At 38.1% G+C, this 23722-nt stretch overlaps 1 protein-coding gene across 7 annotated transcripts in view; it reads left to right on the forward strand.

The window, feature by feature from the left end:
- The window catches only part of LOC138316324 (multifunctional protein CAD-like), a 249472-nt gene that overhangs the window by 138531 nt on the left and 87219 nt on the right, over positions 1–23722 (forward strand). For all 7 annotated transcript variants that reach the window (XM_069257995.1, XM_069258013.1, XM_069258003.1 and 4 more), the window contains 5 exons: positions 1142–1223; positions 19368–19534; positions 20772–20936; positions 23083–23214; positions 23431–23632. In XM_069257995.1, the coding sequence (XP_069114096.1) occupies positions 1142–1223; positions 19368–19534; positions 20772–20936; positions 23083–23214; positions 23431–23632 (748 nt within the window). The remainder of the gene's footprint in view (positions 1–1141; positions 1224–19367; positions 19535–20771; positions 20937–23082; positions 23215–23430; positions 23633–23722) is intronic.

The following is a 23722-nucleotide window of genomic DNA, read 5'->3' on the forward strand; positions in this document are numbered from 1 at the left end:
TTTGTTGCCTCACTAAAAGGAAATCATTTTGTTCATTACATCGTCTGCAAGTCTGACTTTAGATTCAAAGTACTGTGATTAATGTAATTAGTAAATTGTTGCTGATGTAATTATGATATTGATAAGAATTATTTATTCGTTTACTTATAAATGAAATTCATTAATTAAGTAATTTTGAATATTTTAGTAAGGTCATGTTTGATCAATATCTAAGTGTCTTAAACTGACAGTGACTCAACCGTTATTTTTTGTTGAACATAAGAGAATGAAACTTGCTTTTCAAAAACTTTATTCTATTTTGATAGTCATGAAAATTCTTTAAATCTGATTCAGTGCATATTGTCAAATGCTATTGATGTTTTTTTCGTTTTTGTTTTGGCTTATCTTACAAGTTGTAATGTTCAGTATAAAAAACATTCTGAAAATCAAATGTCAATAATGTGTTTATTATTTAGATATGCACATCCATACTACCACTGTCTTTGTGGCAATATTCAAAATACCGTCATTTATGGGGATCCAATTGTGCCGATTTGCCGACAAAAGTTTTACCTTTACTTTGATCATTTGACGTGTTCGAACTGTCATTAGTTAAAGAATTATTTTTTCCCTAAAAAATGCGTGTTTGAACTCTCCGTCGGTTCAAATTAACCGGGACATTACCATACAGTATATATGTAAAGTTAATATTAAAACATCGAGTTGTTTGTAACTGAGAGGCCATGTAACTACGCCGTCGCATCTCGGTGAAGAGTTTTACGTGCTGTCATTGTTGTTTTTGGGGCGGGGCTTATGAAGTCAGACTTGACCAATGGCCACGCACATACTGTTATCCCATTCAATTTGTGCCTGTAGTGATGAAAAGAACTTCCTCCGTCTGTCTGGTTAGTACTTCACCTGTGCCTTTCGAAGTAATCCCGCGTCGACAGTAAAGAGATGGTCTAAGACAATGATAGAACAATGTAAGTTCCTTCTATTGCTTACAAAATATTCTCCTCAAATATAAGTACCCCATATGTACCATTACTTGCATTTTGTGATTGTGAATATACTTTGAAAGCCTCTTGCTAAATTATTTTCAAATATCAATTTTTCATATGCTTCACTTTTAAATTTGATTTTGACTTTTATTCATTATCAGGCTCTGAGAAGAATACAGGGCTCACCACCAGTGAAAACCCACATAGATTGTATTGCCTCCCACAGGTCAATTCGACTCCCAGGTGAGTGTCAAGGTCAATAAGTCTGCTGCTAGAAAAGGGTATAAGTCAACAGGACCGGGGCCATTTATTCAAAACAACCATTTGGACCGTTTGTTAAAGTCATTTTTAGGTCATCTGACCCAAAGGGTCAGGGTGACCTATAGTCATCATGCACCGTCCGTCGTCGTCCGCCGTGCGCCGTGCGCCGTGCGCCGTGCGCCGTGCGTAAACTTTTCATTCAAACAACTTCTTCTCAATAACTGTAAGGCCCAAAGTACTCATATTTGGCCTGTAGCATACTTGGATGAAGGGCTATCAAAGTTGTGAAAATAAATGACCTTGACCTACTTTCAAGGTCACAGGGGTCAAATAGGCTAAAATCTTTGAACGACTTCTTCTAACTAACCAAAAGGTCCAGGGTACTCATATTTGGCCTGTAGCATGCTGGGATGAAGGGCTATAAAAGTTGTGAAAATTAATGACCTTGACTTATTGTCAAGGTCACCTGGGGTCAAATAGGCTAAAATCTTTGAACGACTTCTTCTAACTAACCGAAAGGTCCAGGGTACTCATATTTGGCCTGTAGCATGCTGGGATGAAGGGCTACCAAAGATGTGAAAATAAATGACCTTGATCTACTTTCAAGGTCACAGGGGTCAAATAGGCTAAAATCTTTGAACGACTTCTTCTAACTAACCGAAATATCCAGGGTACTCATATTTGGCCTGAAGCATGCTGGGATGAAGGGCTACCAAAGTTGTGAAAATAAATGACCTTGATCTACTTTCAAGGTCACAGGGGTCAAATAGGCTAAAATCTTTGAACGACTTCTTCTAACTAACCAAAAGGTCCAGGGTACTCATATTTGGCCTGTAGCATGCTGGGATGAAGGGCTACAAAAGTTGTGAAACTTAATGACTTTGTCTTATTGTCAAGGTCACCGGGGGTCAAATAGGCTAAAATCTTTGAACGACTTCTTCTAACTAACCGAAAGGTCCAGGGTACTCATATTTGGCCTGTAGCATGCTGGGATGAAGGACTACCTAGGTTGTGAAAATAAATAACCTTGCCCTACTTTTAAGGTCACAGGGGTCAAATAGGCTAAAATCTTTGAACGACTTCTTCTAACTAACCAAAAGGTCCAGGGTACTCATATTTGGCCTGTAGCATGATGGGATGAAGGGCTACAAAAGTTGTGAAAATTAATGACCTTGACGTACTGTCAAGGTCACCGGAGGTCAAATAGGCTAAAATCTTTGAACGACTTCTTCTTTGGCCTGTAGCATGCTGGAATGAATGGCTACCATAGTTGTGAAAATGAATGACCTTGGCCTACTTTCAAGGTCATAGGAGTCAAATAGACTAAAATCTTTGAATGACTTCTTCTAACTAACCGAAAGGTTCAGGGTACTCATATTTGGCCTGTAGCATGCTGGGATGAAGGGCTACAAAAGTTGTGAAAATAAATGACCTTGATCTACTTTCAAGGTCACAGGGGTCAAATAGGCTAAAATCTTTGAACGACTTCTTCTAACTAACCAAAAAGTCCAGGGTACTCATATTTGGCCTGTAGCATGCTGGCATGAAGGGCTACAAAAGTTGTGAAACTTAATGACCTTGACTTATTGTCAAGGTCACCGGGGGTCAAATAGGCTTAAATCTTTGAACGACTTCTTCTAACTAACCAAAAGGTCCAGGGTACTCATATTTGGCCTGTAGCATGCTTGGATGAAGGGCTACCAAATTTGTGAAAATGAATGACCTTGACCTACTTTCAAGGTCACAGGGGTCAAATAGGCTAAAATCTTTGAACGACTTCTTTTAACTAACCAAAAGGTCCAGGGTACTCATATTTGGCCTGTAGCATGCTGGGATGAAGGGCTATAAAAGTTGTGAAAATTAATGACCTTGACTTATTGTCTTATTGTCAAGGTCACCTGGAGTCAAATAGGCTAAAATCTTTGAACGACTTCTTCTCACTAACCGAAAGGTCCAGGGTAGTCATATTTGGCCTGTAGCATGCTGGGATGAAGGGCTACTAAAGATGTGAAAATAAATGACCTTGATCTATTTTCAAGGTCACAGGGGTCAAATAGGCTAAAATCTTTGAACGACTTCTTCTAACTAACCGAAATATCCAGGGTATTCATATTTGGCCTATAGCATGCTGGGATGAAGGGCTACCAAAGTTGTGAAAATAAATGACCTTGATCAACTTTCAAGGTCACCGGGGGTCAAATAGGCTAAAATCTTTGAACGACTTCTTCTAACTAACCAAAAGGTCCAGGGTACTCATATTTGGCCTGTAGCATGCTGGGATGAAGGGCTACAAAAGTTGTGAAACTTAATGACCTTGTCTTATTGTCAAGGTCACCGGGGGTCAAATAGGCTAAAATCTTTGAACGACTTCTTCTAACTAACCGAAAGGTCCAGGGTACTCATATTTGGCCTGTAGCATGCTGGGATGAAGGGCTACCAAAGTTGTGAAAATAAATGACCTTGATCTACTTTCAAGGTCACAGGGTTTAAATAGGCTAAAATCTTTGAACGACTTCTTCTAACTAACCAAAAGGTCCAGGGTACTCATATTTGGCCTGTAGCATGCTGGGATGAAGGGCTACAAAAGTTGTGAAACTTAATGACTTTGTCTTATTGTCAAGGTCACCGGGGGTCAAATAGGCTAAAATCTTTGAACGACTTCTTCTAACTAACCGAAAGGTCCAGGGTACTCATATTTGGCCTGTAGCATGCTGGGATGAAGGACTACCTAGGTTGTGAAAATAAATAACCTTGCCCTACTTTTAAGGTCACAGGGGTCAAATAGGCTAAAATCTTTGAACGACTTCTTCTAACTAACCAAAAGGTCCAGGGTACTCATATTTGGCCTGTAGCATGATGGGATGAAGGGCTACAAAAGTTGTGAAAATTAATGACCTTGACGTACTGTCAAGGTCACCGGAGGTCAAATAGGCTAAAATCTTTGAACGACTTCTTCTTTGGCCTGTAGCATGCTGGGATGAATGGCTACCATAGTTGTGAAAATGAATGACCTTGGCCTACTTTCAAGGTCATAGGAGTCAAATAGACTAAAATCTTTGAATGACTTCTTCTAACTAACCGAAAGGTTCAGGGTACTCATATTTGGCCTGTAGCATGCTGGGATGAAGGGCTACAAAAGTTGTGAAAATAAATGACCTTGATCTACTTTCAAGGTCACAGGGGTCAAATAGGCTAAAATCTTTGAACGACTTCTTCTAACTAACCAAAAAGTCCAGGGTACTCATATTTGGCCTGACGTACAGATCGGTGCATTAAAATTATCGAAATGTCTCGCTGTCTCTGCGTCGGCTTATCTCTCAAGGGGGACAATCGCGGTGACATGTCACCATGAATCGTCACCGAGAATCTTCAAGCGGCGTCTCCGCGACCCATCGTGATCACGGTGATCCGCCATGTCACCATGATCCGCGGCGATCGTTTCATCGCGGATCTTCAAAGCGGGTCGCGGTAGCACAGTCCCTGAGTGTCACGGTGTCAGTGTTACGCTGGCAAAGATTACCTGAGATATGTGTTCCGTCGGCAGACGGTGAAACGTTGAGTCATATCGAAAATATAGAACAGTTCATTATAGAATACGATATGAAATATAAATAATTGATAATCTTTTTCATATTTTAATGTGATCGTAAGATACGTTTTCAATCAGAAATTTCCAATGTTTTTAAAGCTTTTGTTTTTCTCTAACACAAGTGACCGATAACTTGGACACGCTTGTTCATTGGTGGGCAATTTTATGAATATTAATCCAGCAAAACTTGCAATATTTATTTAGCAGAACCTGTAACGGTAAATAACTTCTGTCACTAAAAAGATTCCCCGTCTTCTAGCATATTTTGTAACGACATTGAGAATGAAACCAACTTCATTTTAAGCGAACCGTTAACTTTACAGCGAGAAAAATTCTTTTAAAATTTGGAACGACTTTTGTCTTCTAATGATCTACAATTTCTACAGGATTTAGGCCTCTTTATTAAAAACTCTGAGGAAAGCGGCCTTGATAATTGTTTAACTTGTTGTTTAAATATACTGTGTTCTATATGTTTTTCACTGCCCTTTTGTATGAATGGTTAAGGGTTAACCTAATCCTAACCCTAACCCTAGAAAATAATAAAGCTGTTTTTATGTCCCACACTGATCGGTGACACTCAGTGGAAAACATTTTTTTTTATGATTGGCTGACCAAAGCAAATCCTCTGTCGATAGAAAGCGTTGCTGTAACATGAATATATGTTTTTCAAAATCTCTTTTATATTAATCAATGTATTCAAGAGTCATAAAAACGTATTCATATACGTATAAAAAGACAATCGTACAAGTATTTGCTTGTCTCATGAAATACATACATGTTTAGAGTATTTAAGGTGAATAATCGACTTTCTACATTTGTATGTTACCGTACTGCATAGCTGTCCTAATTCGAATACAGCGTTGATAAAATAACATTGTTTACATTAAAGTTTTTTTTACTTAGCGATGGGTTTAATTTCAATGTGGCTTATCTGAATGATCTTGAATTTTATAAGAAACCGAGGATAAGAGATATGAAGCTTCAGATAAATGTGTTATAGATGTAAAATTGTAGTATTTAGCCGCTAATGCTTCATATAGTTAGCGATGCATATGCCGTAAATCTCTAAATATTTATTATAAATATTTCAGGCAAAATGGATATATAATAATTCAGGATTGTAAGATTTTCATGATATAAGATGTGGGAAATTAAGTTACGTATATTTTTGGTATAATAGATATGCATGTTGATAATGTGATTTTGAAAAGAAAATGTAATAAAAAAGTCAGAAGAGTACTAATGTTCTTGCTGTGACTTTATCGCACAGGTGTTTCACTGGTAAATCGTTTTCTAAAAGAGACTATAACTTACCTGTAATTAGCCCCTATTGTTCTCTATTCGCCCTTATTAAAATAGGATATAGCTCGTCATTTACCTGTACAACATCGATCACCATGGGATGTGTTAATTACACGCGTCCTAACACCCCTTCCTCCTCCCGACAGAAATAATAAATGTATTAATTATCAAAACTACAAAACTTAATGTGATTTTCACTTTTTTATTATTATTATCAGAAGCATATATCATATATGTATATATGTTTCTGTTATTATTATTTCTGCGAAAGCAATTCAAATATTAACGAAACTGTCTTACAGAACATTAATGTCCAAAGCAATTTTTTAGAAAAAATCCACGACAATTGAAAGATTACTCACGAAAATAGCTAAAACAGATAATAAAAATATAAAAACGATATTACAGACACGCTGGGTAATATTGTTCTCGTTATGTTGAAAATTATCAACGTACGAAGAACGCAACTCGGGAGATTTGTAAATAAATTCGTGAAGTTTAAAAATCATTAACATGACGAGTTTGAACACGGAAAGAGGTGAGATTTGGCATCTACATGTAAATATTTTTTAAACGCAATTATTTATATATTAATACTTGTATTTATATGAAAATGGAAAAGGGAATAAAAAGATGTAAACGTTTGCATTTCTTCAGATACAAGAATGTCCGTAATGTACGAGTATATCTACATGTAGAACACGTGTTCAGAATTCGAACTGAGCAGGTACGTTATATTGTAAGCCTTCACACGTACTGAACGCGTGTCAAATCAGACACGGATATACGTTTTTGTTCATATCAATAAAAAAAAACCTGGACAATTAACTTCTCACACGTGTTCGTTGTTATTTGTACCTTGAATCTCTTCAATTCCCAGCGTGACGCGCACGGGTATTTTACCTGTACAGGTATAAAGGTCACGACAGGTGTTACCTTGTGTCGACCCTCTGTCGCTGGCCACGGGCGGAGTTCACCTGTAATTAACACCTTCTTGGGAGGGAGATTAACTCTATACCCAACTTACCTGTGCCCCGTACAATGTGACAGTACATTTCACGTACTGTCGTATTTCAAAGTTTTGATGTTTACAATATGCTTTCTTATAGATTACGTTGGAATGAATTAGCTTATTACACTTATACATTGTATGAATAATTATTTGTTTGTAACTGTAAATTGCAGAGTTGCTTGATGTGGAATGTGATCAAATAACTTTGTTTCTTACACCGGTTACAAATATACGTAGAAAATTGTCGCAATGCAATTTTACAGTAATCTTCAGTGTACATCTGCATCACTATCTTCATCGTTGTTGTCATCAATGATTTTGCATAATTGACTTAATTTGAATATAGATAACTGGAAGGGGAATATTTTCATTCTTTATATCTTGACTATATGCATGAACTATATAATGAGAGAACTGCAAATGGCGAAACACGAATTCAAATGTTTAATCTTTATTACAGTAGCTGTACTGTGGCGTACATGTATGTACATGTAGTACGTACATTTTTAAATGTACATGTGCGATCCTAAAATCGATGCCTAGTCAATTGTAAGCAATGAACTTTTATGTACACATATACTGTATATCTATAATTATAAATGCACACCCTAGTAATACAATGTATAATCCTTTATGAAAAATATTCCGAGAATACGTTTTCCATGGTAAGCGGAAGAGCCTTTCGACAATCTGAAAAATAAAACAAAACTTAAACTTGTGATTGATGCGGGAAACACTATAAAATGTTACTTATTACAATTGTTGAGTTATGAAATATCGATAATAGAAATCAAGCATATAGATGGAAATTTGATGTACTAATAATGCATTTTAAATGTGTTTGTGTGAAAATCGTTTATTCGTCATTTCGACACCATGATACTATTTAAAGTACCGGTATACGCCTGATCGCTTCACTAAAATTATGACATTGTGACGATAATATTATCAATAAAGTGTTGTTGTAACAATTTGTTTGTTATTTCTTAAAATATCGGATAAATATGACCCTTACAATAATACAATTCTCTATTTGATACTATTTGTACACGTAATTTGTAAACGTACACATGTACGTGTAAAGTGGAAACTTCATATCGAGTTCAGTCGTTTTTTACTTCATTGTGTTATTATCAGTAAAGAGATGTTGTAATAATTTGTTATTCTTAAAATATCGGGTGAATGAGACACTTTAGAATAATACCATTCTTTCTTAATACATACAGTTGCACATGTAATTCATTTTGTAAACGTACATTTTGTACCTGTAAAGTAGAAACTTCGTATTGAGTGCTGTCGTCTTTGACCTCATCGTGTCCATATAGTTTTCATAGGCAAATGTTTATATGGTATACAGAAATTTTAATCCTAAACATACTCCCGTTTTTTATACTTTCGTTTGTATTTCAGAACGTCAAGATCCGTAATTTATTTACCGTCAAGCCATTTCCGTGATTATAACAATGGTATTTCCGGTCTATGCTTGCCGATCGTTTAGCGTTTTGCGTAAATCGTTATTGCGTTAATCGTTGATCGTTAATCGTTAGCAATCGTTAGCGTTAGCTAACGGACGGATTTTTTGAGTTACGTTTGCGTTAGGCTGGGAACGTTAAACGGTTCAGGTACTGTAACTATCTATGCAGAAATGTCAGCAAAACTTGGAAGACAGCATTGGAAAGGGAATAATCCAATCTCCATTTTGGTGTATGACATTTAGGATCGGTCGGTAAATAAAGAAGAAATCGTGAATTAAAAACTTTTTACTTTACGATTGCGCTTCTCAATTTTATAAGTTATTATTTTAAAATGAATCTTTCCGTCTTTTGTATGGGCGCTGCTTAAGCATTCCGTGTAAAATGGAATATTTCATACTATTGATTTTGATTGATACATAACTCTATTTACCATATACGTATCGTATAGATTATAGATACCATATATCACCATGGGATGTGTTAATTACACGTGTGTCCTAACACCCCTTCCTCCTTCCGCGGTGAGTTATGTACCTGTATACTTCACAGCTGGTTGCATGTGTGGAGAGTAGAGCCATATAGTGAGTAAAATACAGGTAAGTTGATAACTATCGATACAGAAATGTCAGCAAAAATTGGAAGACAGCATTGGAAAGGGAATAATCCAATCTCAATTTTGGTGTATGATATTTAGGAAAGATCGGGAAATAAAGAAGAAATCGTGAATTAAAAACTTTTTACTTTACGAATGCGCTTCTCAATTTTATAAGTTATTATTTTAAAATGAATCTTTCCGTCCTTTTGTATGGGTGCTGCTTAAGCATTCCGTATAAAATGGAATATTTCATAGTATTGATTTTGATTGATACATAACTATATTTACCATATACGTATCGTATAGATACCATATATGTACCTCACAAATTACGCAGTGTTTGTTGTGAGCATATACACTTAAACACAATACAAAGTACTATTTTTTTTCTTCGATTTGGTCTTATATTTATGGAAAATTGATCTAATAATTCTGAACAAAATTGTCTAGAAATACATGCCATAGTTCGTGTACTAATTCCCAAACCCCCTATTTTTTGATGACATCAGTCTATATAGAGACCGTCTTATTTAAGACTTCGTGTCTAATTTGGTGACCGAGTCGAATATTGCAGCGGTGATCTAATTTTCAGTGGCGGGTCTAATTTTGATGACCCAAGCCTAATTTTATAGTGGTGGTCTAAGTTTCAGTGACGAGTCTAATTTTTAGCGACTGGGTCAAATTGTGATGGCTCAGTCTAATATTACAGCAATTATCTAATTTTAACGACCGGGTCGAATTTTGATGACCTCAGTCTAATTTTATAGTGGTGGCCAAATTTTCAGCGACCGGGACTAATGTTGGTGACATCAGTCAAATATCATAGAGACGGCCTTGGGTCAAATATTGAAGGTTCAAAGGAGTTCATTGACATGTCCTTATTTTGTGTTTTAAAGTTTCTCTACTAGTTTGAATTTTGACACCATTTTCTAAAAACAAATATCACTTATTATCTATGTCTTAAATTTATTCGACGGCCGAATTACGACGACCTTATCTAAACTTGCCATCACTAGCTAGTATAGTCTATTTCATCGTACACCTGTCTTAAATTATAGCCAGGTCTAAAGAAAATAGGTTGAGGTCGATAACTAATAGAACGGTCTTGTGTATGTATAGTGTATCGTCTCTAATGTAGCTTACGACCGCTTTATAACTACACCAATATACTTCCAAGAATTCATGTTTACAAGGATTGATGTTTACAATAAGAACTTAAAATAAAATCGGTTTCTAAATATAAGTTTCATACACATTGTGAAATGAAGATGACTTTTATTTTAAGATAAATGTGTGCAACCCTCATCCGCAGACTACACTCTTCAGCCTCCCGCTGTGATAGACAGATTTACCTGTGTCCGGCCAGCTAACTGGTCATCGGAAGCAAGGACGAATAAATCCATGTCGGAAGATTATCCAGAAGCCGTCAGTATCATCTGTCTCTGGCGTTAAGTTATACGTAATGTTGTTCATTAAAGAAAATTCTTGCAATATTCCGGACGAATTTTACGTAGGTATGTCGTCACGTGCCGAAAAATGTCCAAATATAACCACTACAGCTTGACACGTATGTGTTGTCATAGCGACGGCTGCCCCAGATCATAGCCACGGGCGTTTACCTGTAGACTTTTTTTCAAAATGTAGGGTGTGCAGTCAGTTATGGTTTTGATTATCGATAGACATCATGTCTGTGAACATTTAGCAGCACCATTGAAATTTCGATGATGAGTTTTATTTATATATTCGTCCTTGATATATTATTATATATCGTGAAGTATTATTTCGTATTATTTACAATAATAAAATTAACCAACCTTGTATACAGGCGGAGGAAACTTTCAAGCTGTGACAATGATTTTATTTTCATACATGTAAACATACCGTTGTGTAAATATTACGAACTAATATTTCTGCTACCGATCTTGGTAATTAAGGGAAAAGTCAATTGTTTTCTGTAATCAAAAGTGATTATTATTTCTTTGGTAAAATTCCAATATTCCCAGTGACTACACATACACATGAATACATGTATCATATCAAGGACTGATACGTCCTTCATTATGTTATCCAAGACCCGACCCGGGTAAGCTGATGTCTCCTAGTTCTTTCATGATATATGGCATGATTCTAAACCGAACGTTTTGTATATAAGTAATTATGTCTAACAATATATCTTGAGAGCAGATTTATTTCATTTTCGTGAATTGGCGGCTTTAATTATACATATAAAGTTTTGAGAACCGCCATAACACAAATACATATATGTATCATTTAGTGGAGTGATATATATCGATCCATTTTTTCTGACAAAAAAAACCCATTCAGCTTTCATACTGTACATGACTTGTTCATATTTTGCTGAAATTCATTCATTAATTAGTGTCTTTATTTATAAAACAGATCATGCACGGATGTGAAGAAAAAACTGAGACTAGATACTTCTTAGCTGATGTCACGCTGTGTTGTAATCTCTAACTGTATACTTCGCTGGTCAACATCGTCTCAATACGGTCTCATGAGAGGGGCCAGATTACGTAAGAAAGAGAAACTATCCACGGGAGTGAGCAAATTGACCATCATGTAATTTCAATTCACACTGTACACAGGTCTTGGCCCAATTTGTACATTACATATAGCAAGTGTATCATGTGTATGTATTTTTCAATCAGATTGATGTATTTATACTAGGAACAGTAATATTATTTACAATGGCATATCGAAAAAAGAACTATTCAAAAGCAAGGATTTATAAGTGAAAACTAATAATTCCTTATCAAAAGTAATGCATAATGTCAGAAATGATATTTCTGATAATTGCTAGATTTCGGATATTCAATTCTTTGTGAGTTTTGGTCAATATCGATCATTATTTGATATACATATGATAATAATGATAATTCATATGACCAATAAACGTACTGCATCACTCTGTAGATGATTGCTTAAAACAGATATTTAGAATAGTTTGATATACTATCCAAATCTTTGCTTTAAAGAAAGAAAATCACGTATATTGAACAGAACATATTCAAATGAATATCAGGATTACGAGCCGCGCACATCTAATACGTATACAAGGTGATCCCTTTAGACTATTATTTTAGCATTAGTTCAAATGCAATACTTCGTAATATATTCATATAATCATATCATCATCCTAATTGGTCAAGAAGCTTATAGCTTAATCATACCGAGGATCAGGTATAATTGTGTGTGTGTGTATATATATAGTTGTAAATTATCATAGCCCCATATCAGACATACATTATTTGTACTTTACACTACAAAACAGCCCACTGCCGGTAATGACGTCACAAGTTCGGTTATTCCCCCAAATCAGCAGTCGCATGAGTCGTTATACAGGTACAAAATGAGCAATTTTGAGGGAGGTATCTCGGTATAGCGGCCGATTTTTATGCGGTTTTGATATCATTGTCAGGAAATTTAACAGAATAAAATATCAAAATATAATTTTCCTTTCCGTGTACAACATAAGCGAGTCAACATGAGCCATATGAGCGAGGTACTTCGACAGCGGTATCGTTGCCAAGACCAAGGACGTATATGAGACTTATAAATCCTTGCCCAGACGATTTTTCCTGAGATGTGCATAAGGCCATGCGATTTTTACGGGTTTTCTCTTAATTAATTTAAACGGCGCTTTAATTTCAGCTAAATTTAAGTGTCCGAATGAGAACCAGAGAGACAGCGATTGGCGATATATGACTGTTAATTAACTAAATCTGCCGATATATTTGAAATCTTCTGATCCATAGTACGTGTTTAGTGAATAAAAGGATAACATTAATTTATTAATTTTTAATTCATATATATCTAGAGATTCTGCACTATATGTGCACTACCTGTGATGTCAAATACCAGTACATGGTTTCGCTGGTAGATCGTCATGTGACCAAGACAAGGGTCATACCTCTTAGCACAGGGAAATACCTACCGTGATCCAAGATGTCAAGAGTTTTTACACTTGGATACAATTGTAAGTGTAACAAGAAGTGAAATTATTGAACCTGGAATATTAAGCATGACATGATGGATGATTAAAAATACCTTTACCATACATATTGTTGTTGAACACCAAAATGTGCTATTCTAACAATTTAAACTAGATCATTTAAATAAGTAGAGATAATCACTCACCGTAGTCCACACCAGAATTACAAATCGAAACAAAATTTTTACAAAATTGCATCAGCAAATCAAAGTGTGAATTTTTTTTCTATACAGAGACATCATCTTGTAAATCCTTGAGACATAAATAATTTAATTACTATTTAATGTATATTTTTTATAATATGATCATGTCCTAGCTATTATGTACGGTGTATTACTACTTACCAGAATACATCGTCTAACCGATATAATAAAATTATTTCAAGGATGTATATACATAGAACTCATCATCACAATCTTTAATTGTGAACGAAATGTTGTATCTAAATTGAAATCATAAATGTTTATCTGTACATTCGTACATCTGAGTTTAATGTAGCAGTGGAGCTCCGATAATCTGGATAATACCACATGTACAATAACCGTACTAAAGTTTGATCTTCTATCGAAAACCAATGTACCATAACTGACTGCACACGCTACATTTTGAAAAAAGTCTACAGGTAAACGCCTGTGGCTATGATCTGGGGCAGCCGTCGCTATGACAACACATACGTGTCAAGCTGCAGTGGTTATATTTGGACATTTTTCGGCACGTGGCGACATACGTCCTTGCTTCCGATGACCAGTTAGCCGGCCGGACACAGGTAAATCTGTCTATCACAGCGGGAGGCTGAAGAGTGTAGTCTGCGGATGAGGGTTGCACACATTTATCTTAAAATAAAGGTCATCTTCATTACACAATGAGTATTGAGAAACCGATTAAGTTCTTGTTGTTCACATATAGCACCATAATTAGAGTATTCAGCGAAAGGAGTTACCTAAATTACTAAAACAACATGTCCCAACCTCTGACACTGGCACGTCATTAACGCACCGATTACATAAAAGGAATTTGTGGTAATTGAAACTTATTAATGGCCAGTGTCAAGCTATCTTTTTTATCGCTATTATGAAAAAACACTTAGATGTCAATTGATTTCGTGAGAATTTAGGAGGGTAATTATTGGTCACAAATCTAAATGATAATTTATTTTATTTCGTAATTTTACAAAATTAATCTAAAAGGTTTTCAATAGTTACATAGAATTGTAAAGCATTCTACCCTTAGATTATGTACACTAGTACAAATACATGTACTTTAACTTAGTAGATACTGTGTTTCAATCGAGTTTGTAATAGCCAAAGAATATCTTCTCACTGGCGAATGTGGGTGTGAAATCATCTCTTTTGTAATATAAAGTATATTTGAAATGTTGTAATTTGCACTTATGGACCGTAAGGTCCACGGAATAAATTGAATTAAAAGGAGAATTGAAAAGGGTGAATTTAGTGCTTATTAGTGGTCGTTGGGACGATGTTCGATATTTTCGGTAACATTACGCCAATATAAAATAAGATACAATGCAAAATATTTTCAGATTTTCTTTTACTCCGAGACATTACGATAGCAATATTTAGTGCACTCAATCCAGTGACAAAGCGGGGAAACCCATATCGATCGTAAACAATCGTTAAGCAAGATGAATAACTTATAATCTTTTGAAATTCTCTGTAATGTGCACAACTTTTATGACATACATGTTAATACAGAAACAAGACCCGAGTGTGCTTGTATTACAATGGAACACATTTTGTCAACATCGCTTATAAATGTACAGTTAATATTTGAAATTAAGAAATAATATTCACTTATAGTTATAATAATATGCATATTCAGTACATGTATTTAGAACCATGCATACCGGTAAATATTTTGTTCAATCTACTATACATTTTGTGGATTTAACTCGGTATATTCATTTGTTCACAGCACGTTTCTATGTCATCATCTGTAAATATTTTACGATGATTGGATAAGACGTCATAAGTTGTAATATCTTGTGCCTAATCCCTTTGTATTTATCAAGGTAATACAAAATATGTAATTCCTCTGTACACCAGAGCGAAATTCACAAATAATTACAAATGTATTCATCTTTCAGTTTCTTATAATTAAAGTATCATTTTGTTGGCTGCTACTGTATAGGATGCCGAATTTACGGCAGTGTCTAACTGAAAATCGAAAATCAAATAATAGATTTAAAAACAATATACCGTATTTCTGTATTATCTGTTACCTAGTAAATGGACAAAAACGAACGATCAGTAAGAAAATGTCAGTACAGATTCAGCTCAGGGAGGTTGACACGTGCAGTAAAAACTTATTTCTGCCATTATAACACACATACACACACACATATTTATATACATTAATAATTTATTTAGGTCAGTCAACAAACATTTTTGACAGAAATTATAACAAACAGTATCTCAAATGAATCAATACCTTGCCAAAACAAAAAAAAACAGTTACAAATCAGCGAACATACGACCGCTGCCGACAACCAACTTTACAGGTAAATTTTAGCCATTCGCCATGATCCCTGCTGACACTCGGTGACCGATCGTGCTACGATCGCGGGGGATCGCGGAGGTCATCGCAACACGCGATGGTCACGAGGATACTCGGTGACGGAACCTCGGTGATACATCGGCCCATCGCGGGGGATCATCGCAACCCTTTGATGGTGACGACGCGTCGCGCCAGATCACCGTGATGGGAGGATAATCAATGATTTTAATGGACCGATCTGTACTTTCTTTTGTCTTACTTCTTCTAACTAACCGAATGGTCAAGGGTACTCATATTTGGCCTGTAGCATGCTGGGATGAATGGCTACCATAGTTATGAAAATAAATGACCTTGATCTACTTTCAAGGTCACAGGGGTCAAATAGACTAAAATTTTTGAATGACTTCTTCTAACTAACCGAAAGGTTCAGGGTACTCATATTTGGCCTGTAGCATGCTGGCATGAAGGGCTACAAAAGTTGTGAAACTTAATGACCTTGACTTATTGTCAAGGTCACCGGGGGTCAAATAGGGTAAAATCTTTGAACGACTTCTTCTTTGGCCTGTAGCATGCTGGGATGAATGGCTACCATAGTTGTGAAAATGAATGACCTTGGCCTACTTTCAAGGTCATAGGAGTCAAATAGACTAAAATCTTTGAATGACTTCTTCTAACTAACCGAAAGGTTCAGGGTACTCATATTTGGCCTGTAGCATGCTGGGATGAAGGGCTACCAAAGTTGTGAAAATAAATGACCTTGATCTACTTTCAAGGTCACAGGGGTCAAATAGGCTAAAATCTTTGAACGACTTGTTCTAACTAACCAAAAGGTCCAGGGTACTCATATTTGGCCTGTAGCATGCTGGGATGAATGGCTACAAAAGTTGTGAAACTTAATGACCTTGTCTTATTGTCAAGGTCACCGGGGGTCAAATAGGCTAAAATCTTTGAACGACTACTTCTAACTAACCGAAAGGTCCAGGGTACTCATATTTGGCCTGTAGCATGCTGGGATGAATGGCTACCATAGTTGTGAAAATGAATGACCTTGGCCTATTGTCAAGGTCACCGGGGGTCAAATAGGCTAAAATCTTTGAACGACTTCTTCTAACTAACCGAAAGGTCCAGGGTACTCATATTTGGCCTGTAGCATGCTGGGATGAATGGCTACCATAGTTGTGAAAATGAATGACCTTTGCCTACTTTCAAGGTCATAGGAGTCAAATAGACTAAAATTTTTGAACGACTTCTTCTAACTAACCGAAAGGTTCAGGGTACTCATATTTGGCCTGTAGCATGATGGGATGAGGGGCTACAAAAGTTGTGAAACTTAATGACCTTGTCTTATTGTCAAGGTCACCGGGGGTCAAATAGGCTAAAATCTTTGAACGACTTCTTCTAACTAACCGAAATATCCAGGGTACTCATATTTGGCCTGTAGCATGCTGGGATGAAGGACTACCTAGGTTGTGAAAATAAATAACCTTGACCTACTTTTAAGGTCACAGGGGTCAAATAGGCTAAAATCTTTGAACGACTTCTTCTAACTAACTGAAAGGTCCAGGGTACTCATATTTGGCCTGTAGCATGCTGGGATGAATGGCTACCATAGTTGTGAAAATGAATGACCTTGGCCTACTTTCAAGGTCATACGAGTCAAATAGACTAAAATCTGTAGGTTTCCCTAGGACCCTAGTTGTGCATATTGCATTTCGGGACCAATCGGTCAACAAGATGGCCGACAGGCCATCTTGGATTTTGATAGTTAAAGTTTGTTACCGCTATTTCTCAAAAAGTGAAGAAGCGATCTTTCTCAAATTTCATGTACAGTTTCCCCTAGGACCCTTGTTGTGCATATTGCATTTTGGGACCGATCGGCCGACAGGTGGCCATCTTGGATTTTGATAGTTAAAGTTTGTTACCACTATTTCTCAAAAAGTGCTAAAGGGATCTTTCTCAAATTTCATATACAGGTTCCCCTAGGACCCTAGTTGTGCATATTGTATTTTTGGACTGATCGGTATACAAGATGACCGACCGACGGCCATCTTGGATTTTGATAGTTAAATTTTGTTATCGCTATTTCTCATAAAGTACTGAAGGGATCTTATTCAAATTCAATGCATAGTTTCCCCTTGTACCCTAGTTGTGCATAGTACCTTTAAGGACTGATCCATAATGCCTTTCGGGATTGATCAATAAACAAGATGGCCAACCGGCCGCCATCTTAGATTTCATTGTTGTAGTTTGTTACCACTATAATATTTCTTAGAAAGTACTATAGCGATCTGTCTCAAATTTTATATGTAGTGTGTTTGAAAAAGTTTGAAAAGCAGGCAAAAGATCCCTCTTTCCATTGTCAGACATAGATCATTCTTTGGTGGGCGCCAACATCCCTCTGGGATCTCTTGTTAATGTCTGTTTTTGTATCCGTATCAGTTCTACTTGTTAGCTCACCTAGTCCGAAGGTGGGTCAAAAGGAGCCAATTTGGCTATTTCCACATAAACGACTTCTTCTCTGAAACTAAGCATGGTATAGCACCCATAATACAATGGTAGCATCCTTATAGTGTGGGGATTCAAAATTGTGCAAATGATAGGGCTGACCCACCGGGGGCCTGAGGGGCGGGGTCAAAAGGGGTCAATTTGGCTATTTCCATATAAATGACTTCTTCTCTGCAACTAAGCATGGTATAGCACCCATAATGCAAAGGTAGCATCCTTATAGGGTGGGGATTCCAAATTGTGCAAATGATAGGGCTGACTCCCCGGGGGCCTGAGGGGCGGGGTCAAAAGGGGTCAATTTGGCTATTTCCATATAAATGACTTCTTCTCTGCAACTAAGCATGGTATAGCACCCATAATGCAAAGGTAGCATCCTTATAGGGTGGGGATTCCAAATTGTGCAAATGATAGGGCTGACCCCTGGGGGTTTGAGGGGCGCGGTCAAAAGGGGTCAATTTCCATATAAATGACTTTTTCTCTGCAACTTAACATGGGATTACGCTCATAATGCAATGGTAACATCCTTATAGTGTTTGGATTCAAAATTTTGCAAATGATGGGGCTGACCCCCCGGGGGCCTGAAGGATGGGGTCAAAAGGGGTTAATTTAGCTATTTCCATATAAACGACTTCTTCTCTGCAACTAAGAATGGAAGAGCGCTTATAATGCAAAGGTAGCATCCTTATAGGGTTGGGATTTGAAATTGTACAAATGATAGGGCTGACCCCCGGGGCCTTAGACGGCAATAGATGCGAGGTCAAAAAGGTCAATTAGGCTACTACTTTCATATTAATTACTTTGCTCTGATCCTATGTATTGGATAGCATATATGTATGGTATCAATAGCATCATTGTATAGTTGTGATTCAAAATTAAACTTTGGGAGTCAATGTTGCTTATTTTTCTAATTGTCAGAGTCTTGTGATAATTACTTACAAAAAACCAGGTGAGCGATACAGGCCCTCTGGGCCTTTTGTTATAATTCTCGTGTTGTTTGTGAAGTTGATTAATACTTCAGAACATTAGTAAAAACCTGTTTTAAACATTCATTAAAAAGGTCTGTAACTGTGTGCCACTAAAACCAATAAGCGATCTTCATTTCACATGTCTGATGTGTTACAGGATTCATTGACGTCCATGTTCACGTCCGAGAACCAGGAGCAACACACAAAGAGGACTGGTCATCAGCTACAGCTGCAGCTCTGGCTGGAGGAGTGACCATGATACTGGCAATGCCTAACACTAATCCCGCAACAGTGGACGAGGCAGCCTTCAGCCTCACACAGAAGGTATATTGGCAAATTATAGCTAGCCACTGTGGACGAGGTGGCCTTCAGCCTCACACAGAAGGTATATTGGCAAATTATAGCTAGCCACTGTGGACTACGCAGCCTTCAGCCTCACACAGAAGGTATATTGGCAAATTATAGCTAGCCACTGTGGACGAGGTGGCCTTCAGCCTCACACAGAAGGTATATTGGCAAATTATAGCTAGCCACTGTGGACGAGGTGGCCTTCAGCCTCACACAGAAGGTATATTGGCAAATTATAGCTAGCCACTGTGGACGAGGCAGCCTTCAGCCTCACACAGAAGGTATATTGGCAAATTATAGCTAGCCACTGGACGAGGTGGCCTTCAGCCTCACACAGAAGGTATATTGTCAAATTATAGCTAGCCACTGTGGACGAGGTGGCCTTCAGCCTCACACAAATGGTATATTGGCAAATTATAGCTAGCCACTGTGGACGAGGTGGCCTTCAGCCTCACACAGAAGGTATATTGGCAAATTATAGCTAGCCACTGTGGACGAGGCAGCCTTCAGCCTCACACAGAAGGTATATTGGCAAATTATAGCTAGCCACTGTGGACTACGCAGCCTTCAGCCTCACACAGAAGGTATATTGGCAAATTATAGCTAGCCACTGTGGACGAGGTGGCCTTCAGCCTCACACAGAAGGTATATTGGCAAATTATAGCTAGCCACTGTGGACGAGGTGGCCTTCAGCCTCACACAGAAGGTATATTGGCAAATTATAGCTAGCCACTGTGGACGAGGTGGCCTTCAGCCTCACACAGAAGGTATATTGGCAAATTATAGCTAGCCACTGTGGACGAGGCAGCCTTCAGCCTCACACAGAAGGTATATTGGCAAATTATAGCTAGCCACTGTGGACGAGGTGGCCTTCAGCCTCACACAGAAGGTATATTGGCAAATTATAGCTAGCCACTGTGGACGAGGTGGCCTTCAGCCTCACACAGAAGGTATATTGTCTTAGGTATATTGTCAAATTACAGCCAGCTACTGTGGACGAGGCAGCCTTCAGCCTCACACAAGGTATATTGTCAAATTATAGCTAGCCACTGTGGACGAGGTGGCCTTCAGCCTCACACAGAAGGTATATTGTCTAAGGCACATTGTCAAATCATAGCTACATGTAGCTTGTATAATAATGCAAATCAACAGATAAACTTGTTTGATGTGCTGTATATGCTATTAACTTGATGGGTTTGAAACCTGATTACAGCTGGCTAAGGCTGCTGCGCGTTGTGACTATGGTGTGTTCGTCGGGGCCAGTAGCAATAACTACCAGACATTACCTCAAATTGGCTCACGCGCTGCTGCTCTCAAGATGTACCTCAACGACACCTTTACCACACTCAAGCTGGACGATCTCTCAATCTGGATGAAGGTAAGCTTTAATTAGGATGATTTAGTTGATGAACCTGATTTAAGATATTGTCTGAAAGGTTTAAAACAGAAGATAATATCCAGTGGCGTAGGAAGATGAAACGTCATGGGGGGCAAAGGTCCTCAATATTTTGTACACCCCCCCCCCCCACACACACCTACAGGAGGAGATTAATTCAACTCCCAACCATATAATACAATAATACATGCTTAATGTACATTTTTTAGCTCACCTGGCCCGAAGGGCCAGTGAGCTTATGTCATGGCGCGGCGTCCGTCGTCCGTCGTCCGTCGTCCGTCCGTCCGTCCGTCCGTCCCGTCCGTCCGTCCGTCCGTCCGTCCGTCGTCCGTCTGTCCGTCAACATTTCCTTTAAATCGCTACTAGTCATAGAGTTCTGCATGGATTGTAACCAAATTTGGCCACAAACATCCTTGGGGGAGGGGGAACAGAACTTGTATAAATTTTGGCTCTGACCCCCCGGGGGCAAGAGGGGCGGGGCCCAAGAGGGGAAATAGAGGTAAATCCTATAAATCGCTACTTGTCCTAGAGTTCTGCATGGATTGTAACCAAATATGGCCACAAACATCCTTTGGGGAGGGGGAACAGAACTTGTATAAATTTTGGCTCTGACCCCCCCGGGGGCAGGAGGGGCGGGGCCCAATAGGGGAAATAGAGGTAAATCCTTTAAATCGCTACTTGTCCTAGAGTTCTGCATGGATTGTAACCAAAATTAGCCACAAACATCCTTTTTGGAAGGGGAACAGAACTTGTATAAATTTTGGCTCTGGTCCCCGGGGGGCATGAGGGGCGGGGCCCAATAGGGGAAATAGAGGTAAATCCTTTAAATGGCTACTAGTCATAGAGTTCTGAACGGAATGAAACCAAATTAGGCCACAAACATCCTTGGGGGAAGGGGAACAGAACTTGTATAAATTTTGGCTCTGGTCCCCCGGGGGCAGGAGGGGCGGGGCCCAATAGAGGAAATAGAGGTAAATCCTTTAAATCGCTACTAGTCATAGAGTTTTACATGGATTGTAACCAAATTTGGCCACAAACATCCTTGGGGAAGGGGAACAGAACTTGTATGAATTTTGGCCCTGACCCCCCGGGGGCAGGAGGGGTGGGGCCCAATAGGGGATTTAGAGATTAATATTAAAATTCCTTCAAAAAAAAAACAATGAACCTGTATTCAGAACATTACTTGGCATTACAAACCAGGTGAGCGATACAGGCCCTCTGGGCCTCTTGTTTTCATATATCACTAAATTTAATCCTTGTACACATTTATAGACAGTGGGGTCGGTAGAGGAAATTAACGAATACGCAAATTGGCCAAATTAGCGTGTGAGCGTCGAAGGCGCGAGATTTTGGTGTTTTAAAAGGGTCTGAGGGCGACCGCCGGGATGAGTTTTATGTATTTTGATGATTTTGCGATCACACGAAAACGTGAGATTTAGGTGTTTGGGGGGTGCGGGGGTCTCCCCGGGAAAAAATTGCGATTTAGAATGGCTTAGATGAGTTTTACGATGCATTTGATGAATTTGCGAGCGCCCAAAGGCGCGAGAATTTGGTGTTAGGGGGGTCCGGGGGTCTCCCCCGGGAAAAAATTATGATTTAGAATGGCAGAGATGAGTTTTACGATAAAGTTTAATGATTATGAAGCGTTCTTAACATGGTAATTTTTCAAATAAAGCTACCTGAATTTAGAAATGATAATTGTGTCGTCATTACATTATGCAACCCTACTCGATCTGAATATACCGGCTTCACACCATCGGCACATTGTTGTGTAACATAAAAAAAAAGAATTAATTGTCTCGCTTTTTGAATTTTTTAAATAGTACATAGAATCCCTTGATGGACATTTTTAGTCTAGTTTGTGTGTATTGAATTTTTACTATTTAAGGTTTGACATTATGTGCTTGAACGTTTTAGGAAACGCGCCGCGTAGCGGAAAATTTTCTAGAATGAAGTACGAAAAATGTGCAGAACCCTTTTTTCTTTCAAATAAATGGGGGCATGTTTGCAAAAAGACATGTTTGCCCCCCCCCCCCCCCCCCCCCCCCCCCGCAGATATAGAACACAAGATTTGTGTTTGTCATAGAGATTTTGTCTGTGTTACAGTAAGCCTTATCTATTTTGATAGCACTTTGAACACTGGCCCAAGAACATGCCACTGTGTACTCATGCTGAGAGGACACATACTGCTGCCGTAATACTTCTGTCAGAGCTGTACAAACGCCCAGTACACATCTGTCATGTCGCCCGCAAGGAGGAGGTAGTACTTTCTGATATACTCAAAATTTTAAATAAATACAAGTATCATCTCTAACTTTATTGTTGAAAAATCTTTATAGTTCTTTTGAAATTGATTAATGTACTTGAAGTAGAAATCTCTTCATTTCATACTTGTATATATAATTTTGTTAAATTCTGATTGCATTGGTTTCAGTTTCTGTTAAGTATTTAGATGTTTTCTCTATTTTGCTTTTAGATCCTCGTGATCCGTGCCGCCAAGGAGAAGGGTTTGGCCGTGACCTGTGAGGTTGCTCCCCATCACCTCTTCCTGACTTCTGATGACCTTGACCGTATAGGTCAACGCCGAGGTCAGGTGAAACCTGAGGTCAGCTCCAAAGAAGACCAACAGGCTCTATGGGATAACATGGATATCATAGACTGCTTCGCTACTGATCACGGTGGGCAGCTTTGCTTGTTTCCATCAGCAGATATTTTTTTATTTGTTTTATAGGCATTCCTCCCCCTGTACTCCTTGACAAATCAGTTCA

Source organism: Argopecten irradians, chromosome 1, assembly GCF_041381155.1.
Source record: "Argopecten irradians isolate NY chromosome 1, Ai_NY, whole genome shotgun sequence".
In the NCBI taxonomy this organism is placed as follows: domain Eukaryota; kingdom Metazoa; phylum Mollusca; class Bivalvia; order Pectinida; family Pectinidae; genus Argopecten; species Argopecten irradians.